General features: G+C 36.7%; 2 protein-coding genes across 10 annotated transcripts in view; one reads left to right on the top strand and one right to left on the bottom strand.

Moving 5' to 3' along the window:
• Positions 1-4,586: 4,586 nt before the first annotated feature.
• On the bottom strand, positions 4,587-14,615 carry NDUFB3 (NADH:ubiquinone oxidoreductase subunit B3). Of its 2 annotated transcripts, none has more exons than XM_036023099.1 (3): positions 14,413-14,615; positions 8,091-8,238; positions 4,587-4,877 (listed from the first exon to the last, which is right to left on the bottom strand). In XM_036023099.1, exons 2-3 carry the CDS (start codon positions 8,234-8,236, stop codon positions 4,721-4,723), a joined length of 303 nt encoding a protein of 100 aa, XP_035878992.1. In that variant the 5' UTR covers positions 8,237-8,238; positions 14,413-14,615; the 3' UTR covers positions 4,587-4,720. The 2 variants fall into 2 exon arrangements, with proteins under 2 accessions (XP_035878992.1, XP_028365708.1); XM_028509907.2 differs by having other exon boundaries at positions 14,327-14,611.
• Positions 14,616-14,666: 51 nt separating this feature from the next.
• Positions 14,667-21,391, top strand: part of FAM126B (family with sequence similarity 126 member B) — a 63,340-nt gene continuing 56,615 nt past the window's right edge. For 2 of the 8 annotated variants that reach the window (XM_036023094.1, XM_036023087.1), the window contains exons 1-2: positions 14,701-14,775; positions 15,556-15,589. The gene's annotated coding sequence lies outside the window, so the exon portion shown is untranslated. Of the gene's footprint in view, positions 14,776-14,796; positions 14,942-15,555; positions 15,590-16,967; positions 17,165-21,391 lie in introns of those variants that run through there. The other 6 variants (XM_036023089.1, XM_036023090.1, XM_028511059.2 and 3 more) reach the window with 6 other exon arrangements.

A 21,391-nucleotide genomic window follows, 5' to 3' on the forward strand; every position in this document is an offset into this window, starting at 1 on the left:
ATCTTAAGAACAAATAATTGCATTAATTGCCTCTAGTCCAAGTAATGGCAACAGTTGCTAGTGGTTTGTGTGTTTTGGAGCTCCTATGAAGTTCAGGCAATGATTTGCAAAATAACAAAATATAAGAAAGACTTCATTCCTTGCTTCCAGCAAAGTTACGATGGGTATTGAAAAATTAGCTCTAAGATGGGAGAGTAAAACTACTGTTGTTCCCCACTATCAATGCATTAAGCACTGCACTTCTATCTTTTCTCTACCAGCCCAGCAAATGAGTTTATTCATGACTATTCATGTTTCTACTTCTTGTGTGAGCTTTAATTTGTCTTTTTAAGGGACATTGTCAATTGCATCAAAATTTATTGGCATAAAGTTGTTTGTAAAATGCCTTTATTGTTCTTACTGTCCCTAGAATTTGTAGTGATGTCTATTCTTTTATTACTAATATTTCTGTTTTATATTTATTTTTCTTCATCAGTCTAGCTAGAGGTCAATTTTTTAAAAAGATTTTATTTATTATTTTTAGAAAAAGGAGAAGGGAGGGAGAAAGACAGGGAGAGAAACATCAATGTGTGAGAGACATATCAATTGGTTGTCTCTTGCATACCCCCAGCTGGGGAACTAGCCTGCACCCCAGACATGTGCCCCAATGGGGAATTGAACCAGTGACATTTTGATTCACAGACTGGCACTCAGTCCACTGAGCCACACCAGTCAGGGCTAGAAGTCAATTTTATTAATGGCATCCCACAGATTTTTGTATTTTGTTCTCATTTTATTGAGTTAAAAATATTTTCTATTTTTTTGTAAACTTTTTTGAGCACAAGGTATTTATATGGGGTGCTGTCCAATTTCCAAATATTTGTAGATTTTTCAGATGATATTTTAGTCTAAAATCTTTGTGGTCCAAGAATATACTTTGTGTGATTTCAATCCTCTTAATATATTGTATTATGGCCCAGAATACACTATTGTGGTGAATGTTCCAGGTACACTTGAAAAGAATGCATGCTGTTTTTCAGTGGAGTAACCTGTAAATATTACATCAAGCTAGTCTTCTGTGATCTTGTTAATTTTTTATCTACTCATTCTATCAATTACAGAGAAAGGAATGTTGAAATCTCCAACTGTAATTGTGGATTTGCCTGTTTCTCCTTTTAGTTCTTGTTTCATATATTTTGGAGGTCTGTTGCACATACACTTAAGATTTTGGTGTTTTCTTATTGAACTGACTCCTTTATATTATGAAATGTATCTCTTTATGACAGTATTTATTCTAAAATCTATTTTGTCAATATTCTTTTAATTAGCATTTGCACAGTATACCATTTTCCATTCTTTTATTTTTACCCTGCCTTTTTTTTTTTTAAACAGAAATTTATTTTCACAGGAAACCGTAAGTCCAAAGTTGAGGTGTCAGCAGGGCCATGCTCACTGTGAAGGCTTTTGGGAGAAAGCCTTCTTTGACTTTTCCCAGCTTCTGGTAGTTCCTGGCAATCCTCCATGTTCCTTGGCTTATAACTGCCTCATTTCAATAGTGAGCAGTACCTACTCACAGAGTCGTTTGTGGATTAAGATGAGATGTAATGAATATGAGGTAGGCATAGGGTCCGGCTGCATACATGATAAAATTCTTGATAGTATTAACTATTTTTTGTTGCAATTATTGTTATGCTACCAGTCTCCTCAGATATATGCCCTGTGAGGAGGCACTGATTTGAAATGCTAACAGCCAAAGTAACAAGGGCAATACATTGCCAGAAGATAACGTTTGTTTCTGACAAGTGAATGCCTAAAGTTAATTTAATTACAAGAGGTAATTAGCATGTTAATCTAGGTTTCACTCTCCTATTTGATGTCTTCTTTTTAAAAAAAAAAAAAAGAATGACAGAATTTAATGAAAACAAACTAAGCAAACAACTAGAACAGGAACTGATTCAGAAATGGAGATCACGTGGAGGGTTATTAGTGGGAAGGGGGAGGGTGGAGAATGGGGGGAAAGGTACAGGGAATAAGAAGCATAAATGGTAAGTACAAAGTAGTCAGGGAGAGGTTAAGAATAGTATAGGAAATGAAGAAGCCGAAGAACTTATATGTACGAACCATGGACATGAACTAAGAGAGTGGGAGGGGGATTTCAGGGCAGAGGGGAATAAATGGGAGAAAAAATGGGACAACTGTAATAGCATAATCAAATGTATTTTAAAATATAACAGAATTTATTATAGGGTAATTTACTTACAGGGATATAGGGTCAGAGCAGAAAGATGACCCAGCAATTCTGCACAAATTATTCTTCACTACCAGAAACCTGTTTAATACTGTTTACTAGTGTACCTTAGGTGCTAATGATTGACAAGACAAAGGGACAAAGAATGCAGTATGAGCTGGAGGCCATACCTCCTGGTTGTCTTGTGATGGATGATTGTTTACGGTTGGTGCTAGCACCATTTTTATATTTATCATAGTTGTCATGCCACTGTGGCCTTTAATAACAAAAATATTTATGACTACAGTTTATGGAACATAGGTAATCATCAACTAGAAGGCTTTCATGTTTGCTAAGGACAGTGAGGTTAGTCAAAGGTCACAGCATGAAAGAAGTCTGAGACACAAAGATGGAGCTGATTTTCTGTTCACAGCCAGATCTATTCAGTGAGCTGGACGGGATCATTAAAACCCCAGGTTCTCTTCACCTTCCCTCTTAGCAGTCCACAGAATTGGTTTCATGAAAGGCCCATTCCCCTCATGATCACAAGTAGCTGCCACCCCTCACTGAAGTATGTTGATTGCCTTCAAATGTCTGAGGATATTTTCACACCATTGCTTCGAGTTCTTTTTTCCTGGATAAAGGGCTCTAATTCCTTAGTCCACTTGTCATGTGGCACATCAGTCTTCTTGTCTACCTCTTACACCTAGATCCTGGCGAGGGTCTTCTAAGACTGTGGTGTCAATGTATGAAATATCCAAACCTGTACAGAATTCTTATGAGTTTATCTGAGCCAAACTGATGAGCGTATATTGAGGAGCAAGACCTCAAATGTTCCCACTGTCTTTAAAGGGGGGTTCATGTAAACAGCTTATAATTGGGCCTTGCTTTTGCCCAAGTTGACAATCTTTATTTATTTTTATTAAGATGTGGCACCTAATATATATGATGGAATACTACTCAGCCATAAAGTGAAATATTGCCATTTGTGATACAGATAGACCTTGAGAGCATCATGCAATAAAAAACACAATTTATTTTGTATTGATTTGAGACAGCAAGGATGGGGGGGTTCAGTAGAGAGAAAGAGACGTATCAATTTATCGTTCTACTTATTTATGCATTCACTGGCTGATTCTTGTATGTGCCCTGACTGGGCATAGAGCCTGCAACCTTGGCCTTTAGGGATGATACTCTAACCAACTAAGCTACCTGGCCAGAACAAGACAATCTGTCTTTTAATTGGAATGTTTTAGGATTTAAATTTTAGACCATTTACATTTAAGTTTAAATCTACCATCTTGCTATTTCTACATGTTCTATTTTTAAATTATATTTTATGCTACTAAGTTGTTCCAGGTTTTCCCCCTTTGCTTCCCTCTACCCAGCATTTTGTTCCTTGTTAAACTCTTTCCTCATCTTCTTTCAGTCTTTTTTGATTGCATCTTACCACATTCCATTTATGACTATCAGCTTATTAGGAATTCCTGACTCATTTATTTAGTGCTTTCTCAAGTTTATATTTACAAACAAAAATTTACAAAGAAAAAAACCCTCATTTTATATTAGCTTTGTTATTCAAGCAAAATATAGTAGCCCTCTTCAAAAGTTTTAAGACTCAACTTTAGAGATTTAATTAAAAATTTAAAATTCAGTGATGTGGGGAAAATGCCTAGTGTATTGTTAGACATACAGAAAAAAAATGTCAAACTTTTCACAATATGGGAAAGAGGACTAAGGTAAGAGTGAAAATATCACAAGGCGAATGAACATGATGCTCATAGCAGCTAAAACGCAGATGTAATCCGAGTCTACCAATGAATGAATGGCTAAGCAAATTTGACATGCACATACAATGGAATATTATTCAGCTTTAAAAAGAAGAGAAATTCTGACACATGTTGTGCTATTGTACAACATGGGTGAAATTTGGGGACATTATGGCAAGTGAAATAAGCCACAGAGACAAATACTGTATGCTTCCACTTATATGAGATGGTTAAAGTAGTCAAAATCACAAAGACAGAAAGTACAACAGTGGTTGCTGATGGGAGAGGGAATAGGGAATTATTGTTTAATGGGCGTAGAGTTTCAGTTTTAAAGGATGAATAGTTATGGAGATGATGGTGATGGTCACACAATGTTATGAAAGTACTTAATACCACTGACTGTACATTAAAAAAGTTAAGATAGAAAATTTTATCATAATTTAAAAATTAAAAACATCCTGTTAGAAATATCCATTTGTTCAAATATATGCTGGCTGCCTGCTATATGCAGAATACACTGTTGCTTGTACTACTCAACCTCCATGTGTTCCAAAGCAAATCTGAATGGCTGGAAACACTTTTTTTTTTTTTTTTTAAGAATGACAAAAACAGACTGGCATATGTATTCTTTATTAAATCTTACAAGTATTCTTTAATGGACAAACACGTAGATGAGTAGGCTACAGTAAAGAAATCTTGTTTTTATGAGAGTTAAGTACCACTAAGGTACTTCCAGATATTATCTTCAGTGATGCTTCTTATCTTTATTCTGGGACCCTAGGTAATATTCAGCCCCTACAGCTACGACAAATGCAGCAAATCCCCATTTGAATCCTTTCAATATTGCACCAACAAAGGAAACATTGTTTGCAAAGCCACCCATGTATCTCCAGGCTTCATTACTGGAAGAAAAGAAGGAAAAAATTATAATCACACACAACTATGTACATTAATTGAATAAAATACATTTAATTTTCACCTTTCTTTTTAAGATTTTATTTATTTTTAGAGAGAGGAAGGGAAGGAGAAAGAGAGGGAGAGAAACACCAATGTGTGTCTGCCTCTCATGCACCCCTTACTGGGGACCTGGCCCAAAACCCAGGAATGTGCCCTAGACTGGGAATCGAAACTGGCAACCTTTTGGTTCGAGGCTGGCACTCAATCCACTGAGCCACACCAGCCAGGGCTAATTTTCATCTTTCTACACAGATGTAAATGCAATCTTGTAAGATAATCTAAGTGGACCACAACAGGAATCTTTCTGTGGAATAGGATAGTTACATCTATATGCCCATGTTTCACATATAAAATAGAAGAAAAAACACTTGATTTCACATTCACAATCATAATACTCAGGATTTTACAAAATTTTCAAATGTAAAACTTTCTTTGGCCCTATCCATCACAGGTCAGCTGTGTGGCTTTGCCCATACTAGTCATTACAGCATCATGGAGAGAAGTAGTTAGAGGGTATTAATCTTTGCTCTGCCACCTATACTAGATTAACACTCTTTTAGGGTGAGCAAGTTACTTAACCTGTCAGGACCCGTTTCCTCTCCTACTCAATGATGATAACTATCCACCTTACAGCGTTGTTATAAAGAATAAACAGGGTAATGATTGATATACTTTGGCACAGACAGTACGTAACATTTGACATTATTATCACTCCTAATAAATCTTCCCTGTCATAGCAGTTTGAACTTTAGAAGACTGATTTCCTACTCTGGCAACCATTCTTCTGAGTACCCCTAAATAAAGATATATAAACAGATGTCAGAGACCTTAGTGGAACAAAAAAAACTTTTCTCTCACAGGTGGGGATAAGTGAGTGGAAATAAATCACGTTATGAAGAATAAAAGCCTCTTAACTCTAAAAAACCCTGACTTACTAGAAAATCTGAGAGCTAATCAAACATCATTTAGATACCAAAATCAGACAAAGACATTGAAAGAAAACTATATCCCTCATGAACAGACTCAAATATTTTTAACAAAAATTTTAGAAAATGAATCCAGCAATATATGCAAAGGATAATATATCCAGATGAAATAGGATTTACTCCAGGAATTCAAGACTGGTTTGGAGCCCTGGCTGGTGTAGCTCAGTGGATTGAGCGCGGGCTGGGAACCAAAGTGTCCCAGGTTCGATTCCCAGCCAGGGTACATTCCTGGGTTGCAGGCCATAACCCCCAGCAACCACACATTGATGTTTCTCTCTTTCTCTCTCTCTCTCTCTCTCTCTCTCTCTCTCTCTCTCTCTCCCCCTCTCCCTCCCTCCTGTCCCTCTCTAAAAATAAAATAAAAACAAAAAAAAACAAAAAAAAAAACACTGGTTTGGTTTAATCTTTGAAAATCAATAAGAGTAATTCATCATATTAACAGAATAAAAAAACTATGTGAGCATCTCAATAGATGCAAAAAAGCACTTAACAAAATTCAATACCCACTAACAATAACAATAATAATAGCAACTCATGGTAACCTATGAATAAAAGAGAAATTCCTTAACTTGACTAAGAGTATCTATGACCAGCCTACAACTAAGACTATGCTTAGTGGTGAAAGACTGAATACTTTCCACCAACTAGGACAAAAGCAAGAATGTCCATTTATACCACTTTTATTCAACATTATACTAGCAGTGTTAGCCAGTAAATAATGCAAAGAAAATAGAAATTAAAAGTTTGTAAATTGAAAAGGAAGAAGTAACACTATATTTGTAACACAAAATGATCATTTAAGAAGTCTAAGGAATCTACAAAAAAACTGTTAGAACTAAAAAGTGAATTTAGCAAGGGAATATGACACAAAGTCAACATATAAAACTCAACTCTATTTTTATATATTAGCCAGAACAATTGGTAATCATTTACAATAGTATAAAATATGGAATAATTCAGAAAAAATTTAATAAAATATGTATAAGACATATATAAAGCAATACAATAAAACACTGCTGAAAAATTAAAGAGAGTCTCGATTGTCGATGAACTAGAAAATTCTACAGTGTTAAGACATCAATGATCTTCAATTGCACTATAGATTCAATAAGACCCCAAATAAATACATTTGTAAAACATATCTGATAAAGGACTTATATATTAAAAATATAGAGAACTTTCATAATTCAATAAAAGACAAACGCCTTGATAAACAAGGTATGTAACCTTTGATAAAGAAATGGGCAAAAGATCTGAGCAGCCACTGTGCACCCCCCTACACAAAGCACAAATGACAAACACTGGGAAGATCGTTATGATCATCAGTCTTCATGGAAATGCAAGTTAAAAGCATAAAGAGGTATCACATTCACTAAAATGGCTAAAATTAAAAGACTTATAATATTAAGTGTTGATGGGGACATTGAACAACTGAAATTCTTGTAATATTGCTGGTGGGAATGCAAAATGGTACCACCACTTTGGAAAATAGTTTGGCAGTTTTTTAAATGAACATACACACACTTATATGATCTAGAAATCCCACTCTTGGTATTTACCAAGAGAAATAAAAACATTATCTTCACATAGACTTATATTTGAATGGTTATAGCACATTTACTCATAATAATCAAAAACTGAAAACAACCCGAAAGGCAATTAATTGATGACCTGCAAACAAAATGAGGTATATGCACACAATGGACATTACTCAAAATAAAAAGGAACTACAGATATAAGTTAAAAACGTGCATAAGTCTCAAAGTCATTATATTACACGAAAGTGGCCATGACAGAAGACTACATACTATATGATTCCAACTGTATAAAGTTCAGGAAAGGGCAAACTATAGATACAAAAAGCAGATTAATGGTTGCCAGGAGCCAAGCGTAGGATGACACTGAGTGGAAAGGGGGCAAGAAGGAACTTTTTGGGTTGACACAAATAGACTCTATCATGATTGTGGTGGTGGTTACATAATTGCATACATTGTCAAAACTCATGGAATTAAACACTTTAAAATGGGTGAATTTTACTGTATGTAAATAGTTCAATTAAAACTGATTTCAAACTTTAATGTAAAAAACGGAAATACATTAAAAGAAACAGATACTGATTTTTCTATGATAAATTCTTTAAATTTAAATTCTAAATTATTTCATTATTCTTACCGGGCCCATGGATCTCTTAGCCCTCGTGCAGCCAGCTTCTCCTGTACAATTTCTAACGGCGTCCCTTCTATCTTCCATTGTTTATAATCTGGAAGTTCCATTTTACTGTGACCATGTTCATGTCCATGTTCATGTCCATGGGCCATGTCTATAGAAGATTAACACGAGAGAAATATGCTCATTGTAGATATTAAATAACCAAGTTTACTATTGTTTTAAAAAGAGAGCCAATATAAATACTTGAAAATCCTGAATTAAGAGATTTTATAAAACAGCACTATTATTACTTAACTAGTGTATGTCCCAGAGGTTCCTTACACTATCTTCATTTTCTTAGATTCTTTTTTCTTTTGCTGTTCTGACTGGGTGTTTCTGGCTGCTTATATTCCAAATCACTGATTTGATTCTCAGCTTTATCTATTCCATTGTTGATTCCCTGTAAATTATTCTTCATTTCAGTTAGTGTATCCTTCATTTCTGATTGGTTCTTTTTTAAGCTGTTGAAGTTCTCACTAAGTTCCTTAAACATCCTTATCACCACTGTTTTGAACTCTGTACCTGGTAGTTTGCTTGCCTCCATTTCATTTAGTTCTTTTTCTGGAGATTTCTTCTGCTTTTTTCATTTGGGACCTGTTTCTTTGTTTCTGCATTTTGGCTGCTTCTCTATGTATTTTTTTATGTATTGGGTTAGAGCTGCAATCTCCTAGACTTGGTAGAGTGGTCTTGTATAACAGGTGTCCTGTAGGGCCCAGTGGCACAGCCTCCCCAGTCACCCAAGCTGGGTGCTGCAGGTGTGCCCCTCTGTGGGCTGTATGCACTGTCCTGTTGTAGTTGAGCCTTGAATGCTGCTGGCGTCACTTGAAGAGATTAATTCCCAGATCAAATGGCCGGGAGGACCAGCTATGACTACAATAGAGGAGCTACTGTGCTGGAGGTGATCCTATGGAACAGGACTTGCTTCAGTGGGGTTTTGGTGCTCATGGAATCCACTGCCTGAGCGTGTGGCTTGTGATGGTGGTAGTTATAATACTGCATGGTCTGAAAGCTGTCCACTGGGTGCACCAGCTCTGGGGCCTCCCAGCAGGTACAAAGTTAGTCACCACCTGAGTCCTGCTGGGGCAACCTGGCATGAACTACAGAATGGTCTGCAGATGGCTGCTATTTGTGCTGGGCTTAAAGGTGCCCAGGAGCGGCCAAGCTGCAAACCAAGGCCAGCTGCCTCTAGTGCTGGGCCTGGGGCCACTTAGCGAGAGGTGTGAGGTACACAGAAGCTAGATGCTGCTTGTTTGAGAAGTTTTAGTCTCTTCAAAGTCTGAAGCTTGAGTTAAGACAGGCCATTCACATGAAAATCCACTAGAAACAGCTTGGGTGGGCCTGCAAGTTTGGTGGAGAGGTGTCTCAGGGATTTTTCAGGTTGGAGCAAACAGTGATGGCCGATCTATCAGATGCACAGTTCAAAACACTGGTGATCAGGAAGCTCACAGAATTGATTGATTTTGGGTGCAAATTACATGGAAAAATGTAATTACAGAGCCGGCAGGATGGCGTCCACCTGCCGGCTCTGTGGGGGAGAGGGCTCATCAAAAGAACAATGGCTCCTGCCAGTGCTTTTGTCTGGGAGAAAGCTGTCCCTGGTGCCTTTGAAGCTGTTATCCCAGTGCTGGGGCTTAGGAAGTAAGATTTAGTCCATGTGTGAGCCCTTTAAGAGGAATTGCCTGGGATTTCAGCAGCCCTCTGTCTAGAATTCTCGCTGGTTTTACAGCCAGAAGTTATAGGCACTTCTCTTCCCAGCACTGGAACCCTGAGCCTGGGGGCCTGGTGTGGAGATGGGACCCTTCGCTCCTCAGGGGGTAACTCCGTGGCTGAGATATACCTTCTGATTTTTATCTGAGGCTTGTAGGTGTGGGACCAGACTGTTCTGTTTCTCCATCCCTCACACCAGTCTCCATGTGGCTTTTTATTTAATCTAGTAAGACTTCCATTCAGCCAGATTTCAGGAGGTCTGAATGGTGGTTCTTCTGTACTTTACTTGTAATTTTGATGTAATTGCAGAGGATGGGAATATTGCATTTATCCATGTCCCCATCTTGGCTGGAAGTGCCTCCACTTCCTCTATTTTAAACATCTTACTAGCATTATTTTATAGATAATGTAAAAATAAACTTCAGCTTAGTACCCAGTTAAACTGCTATGAATTTCAAATTAAGGGGGAATAAATTAATAATGCTACACTGTAAATTTATATAAGGTTAGCAGTAGCAATTCTATAATCACTGCAGTCCAGAAATAAAGCCGAACCAAATAATTATTACCATTTTGTTTGCATTTATAAATATGAACAGCCCAATAATAAGGCAGGATTCTTAAACTGCATTTTAGAACACAGTGGCAATTATTAGACAGTGTATACTAAAGATACATTATGTAAAGTGCTCATTTCATTAAACAATATTTCCCAGAATACAGGGAAAAACTGTACATACTAATTCTGACAAATTAGTATTTAATATTTATATCGAAAGACATCTTAAGATATCACAAAACCTTACCTTGATGATTTTCACATTTAAAAGAGAATAAAAACCAATATCCAACAAACACAAGTTAAAACTACAACATTCATAACTTGAATGAAACATTTAATCAATTACTTCATTTTTATTCAGTAGATTCAATAATATAAAGGAAAAAATTAGTTTTAGATTTCAGCCTGACCTTTGAAATTCAATACTGTATTACAAAAAACTTTTAGAATGGTTTAATAACAATAATAATGTCTTAGCTTCTTCAAGCCATGTTTTAAAAAATATTTTTTAAGCAATGTTTCATTCCAAAAACCTTTGAAGAGATTACAGTCCAAACCCTTATTCTGGCAAATGTCAATTCTAGAATATTAACCCTAATTGAATATCAATGTACTTAGAAGAGAATACAAAACAAACATAAAATTTTTTTGACAAAAATAGTTTGATTTTGAAAATAAAAATCAAAACATTACCATAGTGTGTCTCAATTTTATATTACTATGCTCAAAATATTAGGTAATTTGAAGATAAATCTTTTGAAGAAAACATGGAAGTATACAAAATTTTTCCTAAACAAATTTCCTTTAATAAATGTAATGTGTTTTCTCTTATATCTAATTAAAACATTTCAGTACTAAATAGAATATTCCAATGACCTTTCAAAAAGTTGAACAACACTATTTCTAGAAAACTTTCCACTTTCTTTAAAAAAATTATTTCTACTTCAGAACAGCCATAAATCAAATAATGATTTATCCTTACCACTTGATGGACAAGTTTGGGATTCTGCTTAAGTGCAGACTTTGGTGCTGTACAGATCTGGCATCAAAACCTGGACGCACCACTAACTGCTGTAAAATTCAGGGCAAATCATTTAATCTCTCTAAATTTCGGTTTATTCATATAACATGAGGATAAAAGCTACCTTGCAAATAGTGTGAGAAACAGAGAAAGCACATCGTGATGTACCTTTCACTTTCACACCCTGCTGGTGAGAATATGACTTAGCACAACCCCTCTGAAAAACTGGCATGACCTAGAAAAGCTGAGTGAACATTTGAATACCTTATGGCCTAACAATTCTACTCCTAAGTATACATATTCTAAGTCTGCACTGTCCAGTATGGTAGCCACTAGCACTTGAATGTGGCTAGTGCAATTGGAGAACTAGACTTTTTATTTCACTGTAATTAATTTAAATTTAAAAATGGATTCTCAAATTAGTTATTGGAAAATATATGATTTACTTTATCAACATATCAACAGTAAATTTAATAAAATATACACAGATCAAGTGTTTATATTTGTGAAAACAGCATACAAACATATTCTGCAAGTATAAAATACATGAACTTGAAAACAGTATGAAGAAAAAATATCTTCAGAATATCTTTTAACACTGATTACATTTTAAGATATTTTGATTACATTTTAAAATATTTTGCATATACTCACAAATATATTATTAAATTAATTTTGTTTCTTTTTACATTTTAATATGGTTACTAAGAAATTTATTCCTTTTTTTTTTTTTTTGAGAGAGAGAGAAAGTAGATGAGAAAGAGTGGGAGAGAGACATTGGTGTAAGGAACATCGATCGGTTACCTCTCACATGCACCCTGACCAGGACTGAACCTGCAAGTCTGGCATGTGCCCTGACCGGGAATCAAACCAGTGACCTTTCATTCTGCAGGATAAAGTCCAACTGAGTGTTGGTTGGTCAGGGCAGTTACTAAGAAGTTTTAAATTACATATGTGGCTTGTAGTACATTATTGTTGGGCAACACACTGCTCTAGAGAAATTCTTGCATGTAGATATCAATAGATATGTTTTATAAGAATTTTTTAACCACACTGTTGATGCTAGCCCCAAACAGTAAACACCCAAATATCCAACAATAACTGATTATTAAATAGTCCCCCACAGAATATTAAAAAATGAAAAACAACATGCAACAGTATGAATGCATCTTACAACTAAAATAATGGGCAAGGGGTGAGTCATAAAAAATGCATATACTTTTATCCCATGAATATAAATTGAAAAACCTAACAATTCATTTTTTAGGAATGCATCAGATGGAAAATTAAAGTAAAACAAGTGAATGCTTATCACAAGTCAGGATAGTAGCTACCTATTGGTGGAGGACAGAAAATCAGAGCTCTACAAAGAGCTTATAAGGCAGGGTTTTTCAACCTATTTTTAATTCTTGTACCCCAAAGGAGCTTTTCCTGGACAGTTGTTTTCTTGGACAGTTGTTTTCCTTATCACATTCTCACCCACCTCTCCAACGAAATTTTAATGCCACAGACATATTGTATATATGCTTATGTATTATGGCTCTTTGGAAGGGCATAAATCATTGTAGTATCAGAAAAAAATGTAGTACCTTTTTTTTTCACTCCCCTTCCATCCTCGCAAAACCAATTTTCACCTGCTTGAAAGTCAATTACTTCTTTTGAGAATGCATGTTCTAAGTTATAGGCAATGCTTTATTTCCTAACCTGAAAGGTGGTTTACACAAGCATTTGCTTAATCATAATTCTTTAAAATGCACTTATGTTTTATACATCCTTCTGTTATGTATACTTTACAATAAAAAGTAAAATTAGATAAAGTGACAAATTATGCCAAGGACTCAATAACAGGTGATTATTTCCAGTTCAGAGCTGTTCAAACAAGAATAGCAAGGAATTAGTTTAAAAAATAAAAACCTAGTCCTGGCTAATGTACTTCAGTGGATTGGGCGCAGGCTGCAAACGAAAGGATCGCCTGTTCCATTCCCAGTCAGGGCACATGCCTGGGTTGCAGGCCAGGTCCCCAGTGGGGGCCACGTGAGAGGCAATCACACATTGATACTTCCCTCCCTCCCTTTCCCTCTTTCTAAAAACAATTAAATAAAACCTTTAAAAAGAAAAAGAAACCCATGTAATCATGAAATTTTAAAAAGCTATCTACCTATGTTTGGCGCGAACGTGTAAGTTTCGTGAACATCAACCTCCACTAAAAGGGGCTGGAATCCCTAAGAAGGAAATAAGAGGATAATGCCACTTACATTACTTGTAATTTTATGGTTTACCACTCAAGTATATATCTCAATTTCCTCTCATTTTTAAAATTGTGAATACTATTAGAGCATTAGAAAATAAAAGACAAGTGAACTTCTAGTGTCTCTTCAGGTCCCTGCATCTATGTACCATGCAACTTTAAAACAGTAAAACTTTTAGAGTTGATTTACACTACAAAAATGAATGTGACTTTGGATTCTACTTTTTTCATTTTAACGCTGTGCCAAAAGCATTCCTACCAGAAAAATTTTACTTAAAACTACGCATATTTGTGAGGCAGACATTACAATTATTCCTACTTTACAAATTTTTGATATGGGGCTTGCTCGGCCTTTATTCAATTCAAAGGTAAACCAAAAAACACGAGGTAGGGGAGGTAGTGCTGGTGGAAGAGAAGGGGAAAAAAAACCCCAAAACATCTGGACTTAACGACCACAGTAATTCTGCCAGCATCGTTTTACAACCACCCTTCACCATCCCGGGACTTCATAGTTCTCTCCCGCTAGTTCTTCAACCTTCTTCCCTCTGGAGCGTACTCCCGTATCATCCTTCTTTATTTAGCCTCTCCCTTTCTAAAGTCCCCAGAACAGAGTCTCATTCTTATTCCCATTCAAATGATGTCCCACCGACTCCCTTAATTACCTGACAGCAATCTGACCTCTCAGGACATTCAATAGACAAGCCTCCAGCCGGAGCCAAACGGAAGCGGAAGTTGTCATCTCGGGTACCTTTCCGCAGGAAAGCCAGAAAGTCATTTAACGTTCCGGTAGAGGGTCACAGATTTATGGAGGTGACGCGAAGGGGGCTGTAAGCCGACAGTGTTTCCGCACATCTGTGTATCCATAGTCTATCTTCAAAAAGAGAAATTGTGGAGGGCAGAAGGGCGGGAGAGAGGCTCTGTTTTCCGCGCTTGGAGACCGGAATCCTTAGCCACCGAACAGAGGGGTGGGCCGTGGACATCCTGCAGCCAATAAGTGAGGCTGTTGTTAAAGCGTGGACTCACCCAGTGGGTGGGCTGGTTATTGCGCTGCAGTGGGCTGGCGGCTGCGGGAGGCGGTGGCGGTTGGAAGCCAGAGACAGCGGGGTGACAGGTAGGCAGCTACGCTGTCTTTGGCGGACGCAGAGGGCTTCCTCAGGAGGGATTTTCAGCTTCTCCGGCTGCAGATGGGATCTACATATATAGAGGGGATCTGACGAGGGTGGTTTGGGAAGGTGGTAGCTGCAGTGTTGGTGGTTCCGGAACCTGTCGTAGACCAGGTAGCCGCTTGGGAGGGTCGTGAGGAGGAGAAGGCAGCTGAGGCGGGTGGCGGCTGAGCCCAGTGCGGCGACGCTGGGGGCCTAGGGCGTGGGGGGCTGCGGTGGCCCAGCAACCAGAGGAAGGAGGCGGGAAGAAGACAGTGTCGTGAGGGCTGGAGGAATTTTATGCACGAAGCTCAGATAAAAGGATGCGGCATTGCAGGCACCCGAGAGAAATCCTAGGGCCTTTTTGGGGGTGGGAAGGGGAAGCAGAGAAGAAAGATATTTACTGGCCGTCAGATCCTTGAAACTCTTTATAGCTACACAGTACATTATATAACCCTTGGCTGTTGTATACCCTAAAAACTAGGTTGTCTCTTTGGAAAAGGAGGTCCGGTAACCTATTGATGTGTCAGAATAGTTTTTTCGTTGGTTACAGAGAGCCTCGCAGGCTTTATAAGAGTAGACGTGTGAAGGATAAGATAGTCACGAAGACCTTATCCCAAATATGGACTTGGGTTGAGAGACTCGTTAGTTTGAGATGAACGTGGCCAGGTTCACGTTTTGTAGTTCATGAATTTATTTGTTTTGAGGGTCAAAGCTGATTACAAATACTTCTTTTTTCTCATCTTCAGGAAAGTGGAGAGCCTCAAAAATCTATAGTGGGAGGTAAGTGCAGATTGGAAAATGACTAGAAATTTCGTTGTTAGATTTTTACCCCTAGATATTGTGGATGTTAGAGGTCTGAAAATAACGTGGTGGTTTAAATGGAGAAGGGGGAATACAAAAGTCATCCTTTAAGTAACTTGCTGTGTAAATCTGAGAAACTAGTTATGGATTATTTATTAGGTTTAAAAAGCATACTTTTTAAACCTCTTGACTCAGGTAAAATGTATTTACAGGCATTAATAACTGAATTATGTTTTTTTCCTGGGTTTAATAATTCACTCTTGCACAATGAAATGTATAATTAATATAAGAATTTCATTAAGTATGTTATGGAAAGGCAAATTACATTAAAAACTTGGTTCCATAGTTCACTGGAAAACAGTTTTCAAAGAAGCATTATAAATTGTTAAAATGTAAGCTGATTGAAACATTGCCTTTTACTTAGAATATAAGGACTAATGTAGTATTAGCAAGTGTACTATAATTTTCATTTTTCTGATTATAGTTTATATTAGTATATACCAGAACCTAAATAAGAAATTCATTTATTTGTGTAAATATCATTTGGTAAGGAGAGGTGGATCTTTGGAGCTTATTTGTTAGTTCTGAAATGTTGGGAGTACTGTGATATTTATCAGTGTTTTAGATTAAAATTTTGACACTGGGTGTCTCGTTGCCTTTTTACTTTTTTGCAGGGATAATACTATCTCTCAGTCACAAAGAATAGTTTCGCTTCTATTTTAATAGTGTGAATACCTGTGAACAAATCTGCTTCTATGTAGTGGGGTGTGTGTGTGTGTGTGTGTGTGTGTGTGTGTCTTGTTATGTAATCAGCCTACTAGAGCTGTCTCAGAGAACTAATGGCTGATTTTGAATGGCCAGTAGGTGTCATTGTAGAATGCAATAAAGTTGAACAATTGAGTAGGAAATTATCAAGTGATTTAAGAAACACTAGTCCAAGTTAAAATATAATAATTGGCTGATTATTTATACATAATTAGAAGTCCATTTTTCTGACACATTTCAGTATTGGAGCTCTTATAAGGAATTTGAAACAGTGGCTAAGAAAGTATAATTGTTTGCCCTAAAATGGACCTTGAAAGCTTGTTTTTAAATCCAACTCTTAAGCCACCTTCACATGCAATAGATTTAGTCTATTTGATTGTTTTTAATACAGTTTTGGCATCTTATAGTAGTTTAATAAGTTTTAAGATAATTAAGATTTTCAGTCTGACTGAGCTTTATAATAGAAAAACAGATGCTAAATAATAAAAACCTAAAATGATGAAACATGAGCAGAAAATAATGAATCCAAAAAAGTTATCAGCTGCACCAAATAGTACTTTGTTATTGTTCTTTCAATGCAAGAACAAATGAGTTCTTATGTTTCAGTGTATATGACTTCTTAGTTTTTTTGATACCCAAAATAGCTTCTTTTTTACATTTTTGTCTGGCTAGTAGACTATGTGCTTTTCTCAGAATGATGAACTGAACATTTGCTGTTGTCTAAAATGTGATACAATGGATTCTGGAGGGAGCTGGCACAGAAAGCTCTGAAGGCGGCTTACAGCTGGTGTGAGTACAGCCCCTTAATCTGCAGAGCCTTCTACTGAATCCTTGTCACTTTGTAGCTCTGCTCCTTTTGCCTGCTATTGATACAACGTTAAAGTAGAGTTGGACCTAATTCAGAAAATCTCAGTGAAAGTGGCGTTTATAAATATATTCAGAATAATTGAGGAGTTTTTTTAAAAAGGCACACACACATCATCTCCATGACCTTTCAGAATATTAGTGGTAGGATGAATGTGAAGGAAGGTAGATATACATATTTTGAAGAAAAAAAGTCTCCAGATGATATGGTTCGTCATTGACTTCCACTTTCAAATCATTGATCTAATTCAAAGCTCTCTTACTCGTGATATGAACCAGTAACAGTAGTTTCTGCTTGAGAGAAAGGGCTGCCAAATCTACCAATATTTTTATAGCTCAATAAATTTTCACCCTTAAATGTCATAGCTGGGATAGATTTTCTAGTTAGGAACTAAAGTTGCCAGAAATAAAAATTTTGCTGAATGTTTTGGTTTAGACTAGTTTTTACTTGGCATTTAGCTGCTTTCCATAAACCAAGATAATTTCTTTCATGATTCAGACCTGTGCTAACTTGCACAGATATTCACTTATATCTTGTTCTTTCAATGTGTCTGAAAGCTATCTAATTCTAGAATCAAGCTACAATTGGAAAATAAGAATTGGAAATTTTCTCAGTTAAAGGTCTTTTTGCAATATTGCAATGATACAAAGAAGATATACATTTAGCTTTTGCATAAACATTCACTCAGTGATACATAGTAAAACTTGGAATTGTGAATGTGTTGACTTTGACGGAGGCCCTGTTGAGAAATTCATGGTTCATTTTTATGTATTCTAGACTTTCTATTTGAGTATCTGCCTGCCACAAAGACAAGTACTAGAAAAAGCAAATGTGTATACTTTAATTTTGGAGAAAGGAGTAAAAACTCAATTATGTCATATATTAAGAGGTGTGATTTTGATTGTTTATAGAATTACAAATGTTACCAATGGGGGAAACTGAGCAACAGGTACATGGTACCTTCCTGTCTATAATTATATCAAAATTTTAAAAAATTTTAAAGGGTTGTTTAAGGAATAAATAAGCAAGTATATGTGAGTTTCTTATTACAGTACTTGGTGCATCATAATACATAGTAAATAGAATAGCAGCAGCAGTGATATGTCAGGCCTCTAACTTCTTACTATGCCTCTCGCTAGGACCATTCTAACAGTCTTCTTATTGGTCACCTTACTCTCAGTCTTTCTTCCCTCTAGGCCACTCTATAGTGCAACCAGAGTGCCTATCACATTTTGGTCACTTCACACAAAACTCTTTTAACGTCTCCCCATTGTACCTTCATACATTAATTTCTGTTTTTTAATCATAGTGGAATGAAGCATTGGAGTCAGCATGACCTCCAGGATATTATAATAGGTCAATCAAGGATAAAAACAAAAATCTCAAGTAATTTTTCTCAACTTCAAGAAACTATTAAATATTGTTTTAGAGTTTGTTTGGTATTGCAGCCTTACACACCATCCCAAAAGTTAATGACTTAAGACAAAAAGATTTGTTATTTTTCATGATTCTATAGGTTGGCTGAACAGTTCCTCTGTTGGTTTCATTTGCCTGTCCCATGCAGTTGAATCTGCTTGGAGAGTTGACTGCATTGGAAGGTCCAAGATATCCTCACTCACATGTTTGTAGTTGGTGTTGCTTGTCTGTTATTAAAGTGCTACAGTCTTCTCTGTGTGGCTTCTCCTCCTCTAGTAGGCTACTGGCATTCTTATAAAGCATTCTCAGGGTAGTGTCCTAAACAGGTGAAGGTGGAAGCTGCATGGCTGCAAGGTTGCAAGGCCTGTTTGAGGCTTAGGCTTTGAACTTATGTTAATATAATGGCCTTTTACCATATTCTGTTGGAAGGACCTCTGTCTCAACCAGTTTGGGCTGCCATAACAAAGTACCACAGACTGGGTGGCTTAAACAACAGACATTCATTTCTCACAGTTCTAGAGGCTGGTAAGTCCAAGATCAAGGTGCCAGAAAATTGTGTGCCTGCCAAGGGCCCACTTCCTTATTCTGTGATGGCTGTCTTCTCACTGTACCACCACATGGCAGAAGGGGTAAGAGAGCTCTTTGGGTGCCTCTTTTATAAGGGCACTAATCCCATTCAGGAGAACTCTACCCTTATGACTTAATCGCCTTTCAAAGGCCTCACCTTTTAATATAATCACGTTGCAGGTTATTATTTCAGTATATGAATTTTGGTGGGATGCAAAAATGTCCATAACAGTGGTCCATGTAGAGATGGGACTATTTTCTGTTTTCTTAATTTAAGGATGAAAAACAGTCCAAAAATGACACAATTGCTATAAAAATTTGTGAAAAGTTTTGCTGAGGCTTAATAGTAGAAACAAATACCCAAGTACAAAAGACATTAAGTGGCAAACAAGGTGAAGCATTTGGAAATCATGAAGTAGTCTGCATGATATGTAAGAGAATCAACCTTATCTGATTGTTGTGCAATAGCAGTGTTTCCTGAAAACTTGAAGAAGGTTAATCTGAAGAAAGGTCATTCATTTTTTTATTTGAAAAAGGTTTAAACTTAACCTCTTATTTTTATACAATTTGGTCTTTATGATCATAGTTTTATGTGCCAAATTACTTTTCTAAAACAAAATTCCCAAATGTTGGCAAGAAGTTACAATACTGTATTATGAAAGCTTGTCAGTGTACTAAACTACAGTAACATCCCTCCAACTGGACTCTAATGGTGGTGTACATTCACAGAGTACAGGCTCTTTGTTCAGGCTTGCCTTCTACTTTACTCCCATTTCTGTGGAAATACCTTACACTTTATCAGACTGAAGCATAGCTGAGATGGCTGTTGGTATCTTAGACCACATATTTGTTGCCGGAGTCTCTTTCTTACATTATTAGTCAGGAATTGTGGTTGGCTACTAGAAACAAAGATAACAAATAACCATTGCTTAAACAAGATAGTAATTTAGCTGGTGTGGCTCAGTGAATTGAGTGCCGGCCTGAGAACTGAAAGGTTGCCAGTTTGATTCCTAGTCAGGGCACATGCCTGATTGGGTTGCATGCCAGGTCCCCAGTTGGGGCCATTTGAGAGGCAATCGATTGATGTATCTCATGTACATCAATGTTTCTCAACTTTTCTTTCTCTCTCCCTTATTCTCTCTCTAAAAATAAATAAATCTTAAAAAAAAAGAGAGTAATTTATTTTGGGCTTGTGAAAAAACATTCAGAAATTGGCTGTGTAGGACTGATACAGCAACTCTAGAGTTGTCAGAGACTCAGTCTCCTCTCTTTTTTGCATGTGGCTTCCATTTTCAAGATCAAAGAATGGTTATCCAGTGATCACACTCATGTTCTAGGCAGAAGGAAGGAGAAAGAAAGGCAAGGGACAAAAAGGGCATGCCTTATACTTTTAAGAAACATTTCTAGAATTCCCCATACAATATTTCCTCTGATCAGATTGATCAGGACTTAAGTCATTTGGCCATAAGTAAGGTTCAGAAGTGACTTTTAGCTGAGCGTATAGACTAGAAAGAACAGTGGGGTCTGGGGTGGGGATCTGTATTAAATGGGGACTAGTGATCTTTTGGGAGGTAGAAACTTTGAAAATTTATTAATAAACAACTTGTGGTTAAAGAGAAAAATCACATGGTGGAAATTTTGTAATTGAATTTATTGGGGTCATATTGGTTAATAATATTATATAGGTTTAAGATACACTGTTCTATAATATATCATCTATATATTGTATTGTGTGTTCACCATCCCAGCTCATGTCTCTTTCCGTCACCATTTATTCCTCCTTTACCCACCCCTTCCCCATTTCCCTTCAGTAATGACTGTACTGTTATCTGTCTATGAGAGTTTTGTTTTGGTTTTGTTTTGTTTTTTGCTTAATCCCTTCACCATTTTTACCCGGCCCCTACCAACCCCCCCTCTGACAGCTATGAGTCTGTTTCTATTTTGTTCATTAGATTCCCCATATAAGTGAGATCGTATGGTACTTGTGTTTTCTCTGACTGGCTCGTTTCACTTAGCATAATACTCTCCAGGTCCATCCATGTTTTCACAAAAGGCAAGATTTCTTTTTTTCTTTTTCTTTCTTTTTTAAAAATATTTTCTTTATTTTCAGAGAAAGAGAGAGACAGAAACATCAGTGTGTGGTTGCCTCTTGTGAGCCCCCAACTGGG

The sequence above is a fragment of the Phyllostomus discolor genome, chromosome 4 (assembly GCF_004126475.2).
Source record: "Phyllostomus discolor isolate MPI-MPIP mPhyDis1 chromosome 4, mPhyDis1.pri.v3, whole genome shotgun sequence".
NCBI classification, from domain to species: Eukaryota; Metazoa; Chordata; class Mammalia; order Chiroptera; family Phyllostomidae; genus Phyllostomus; species Phyllostomus discolor.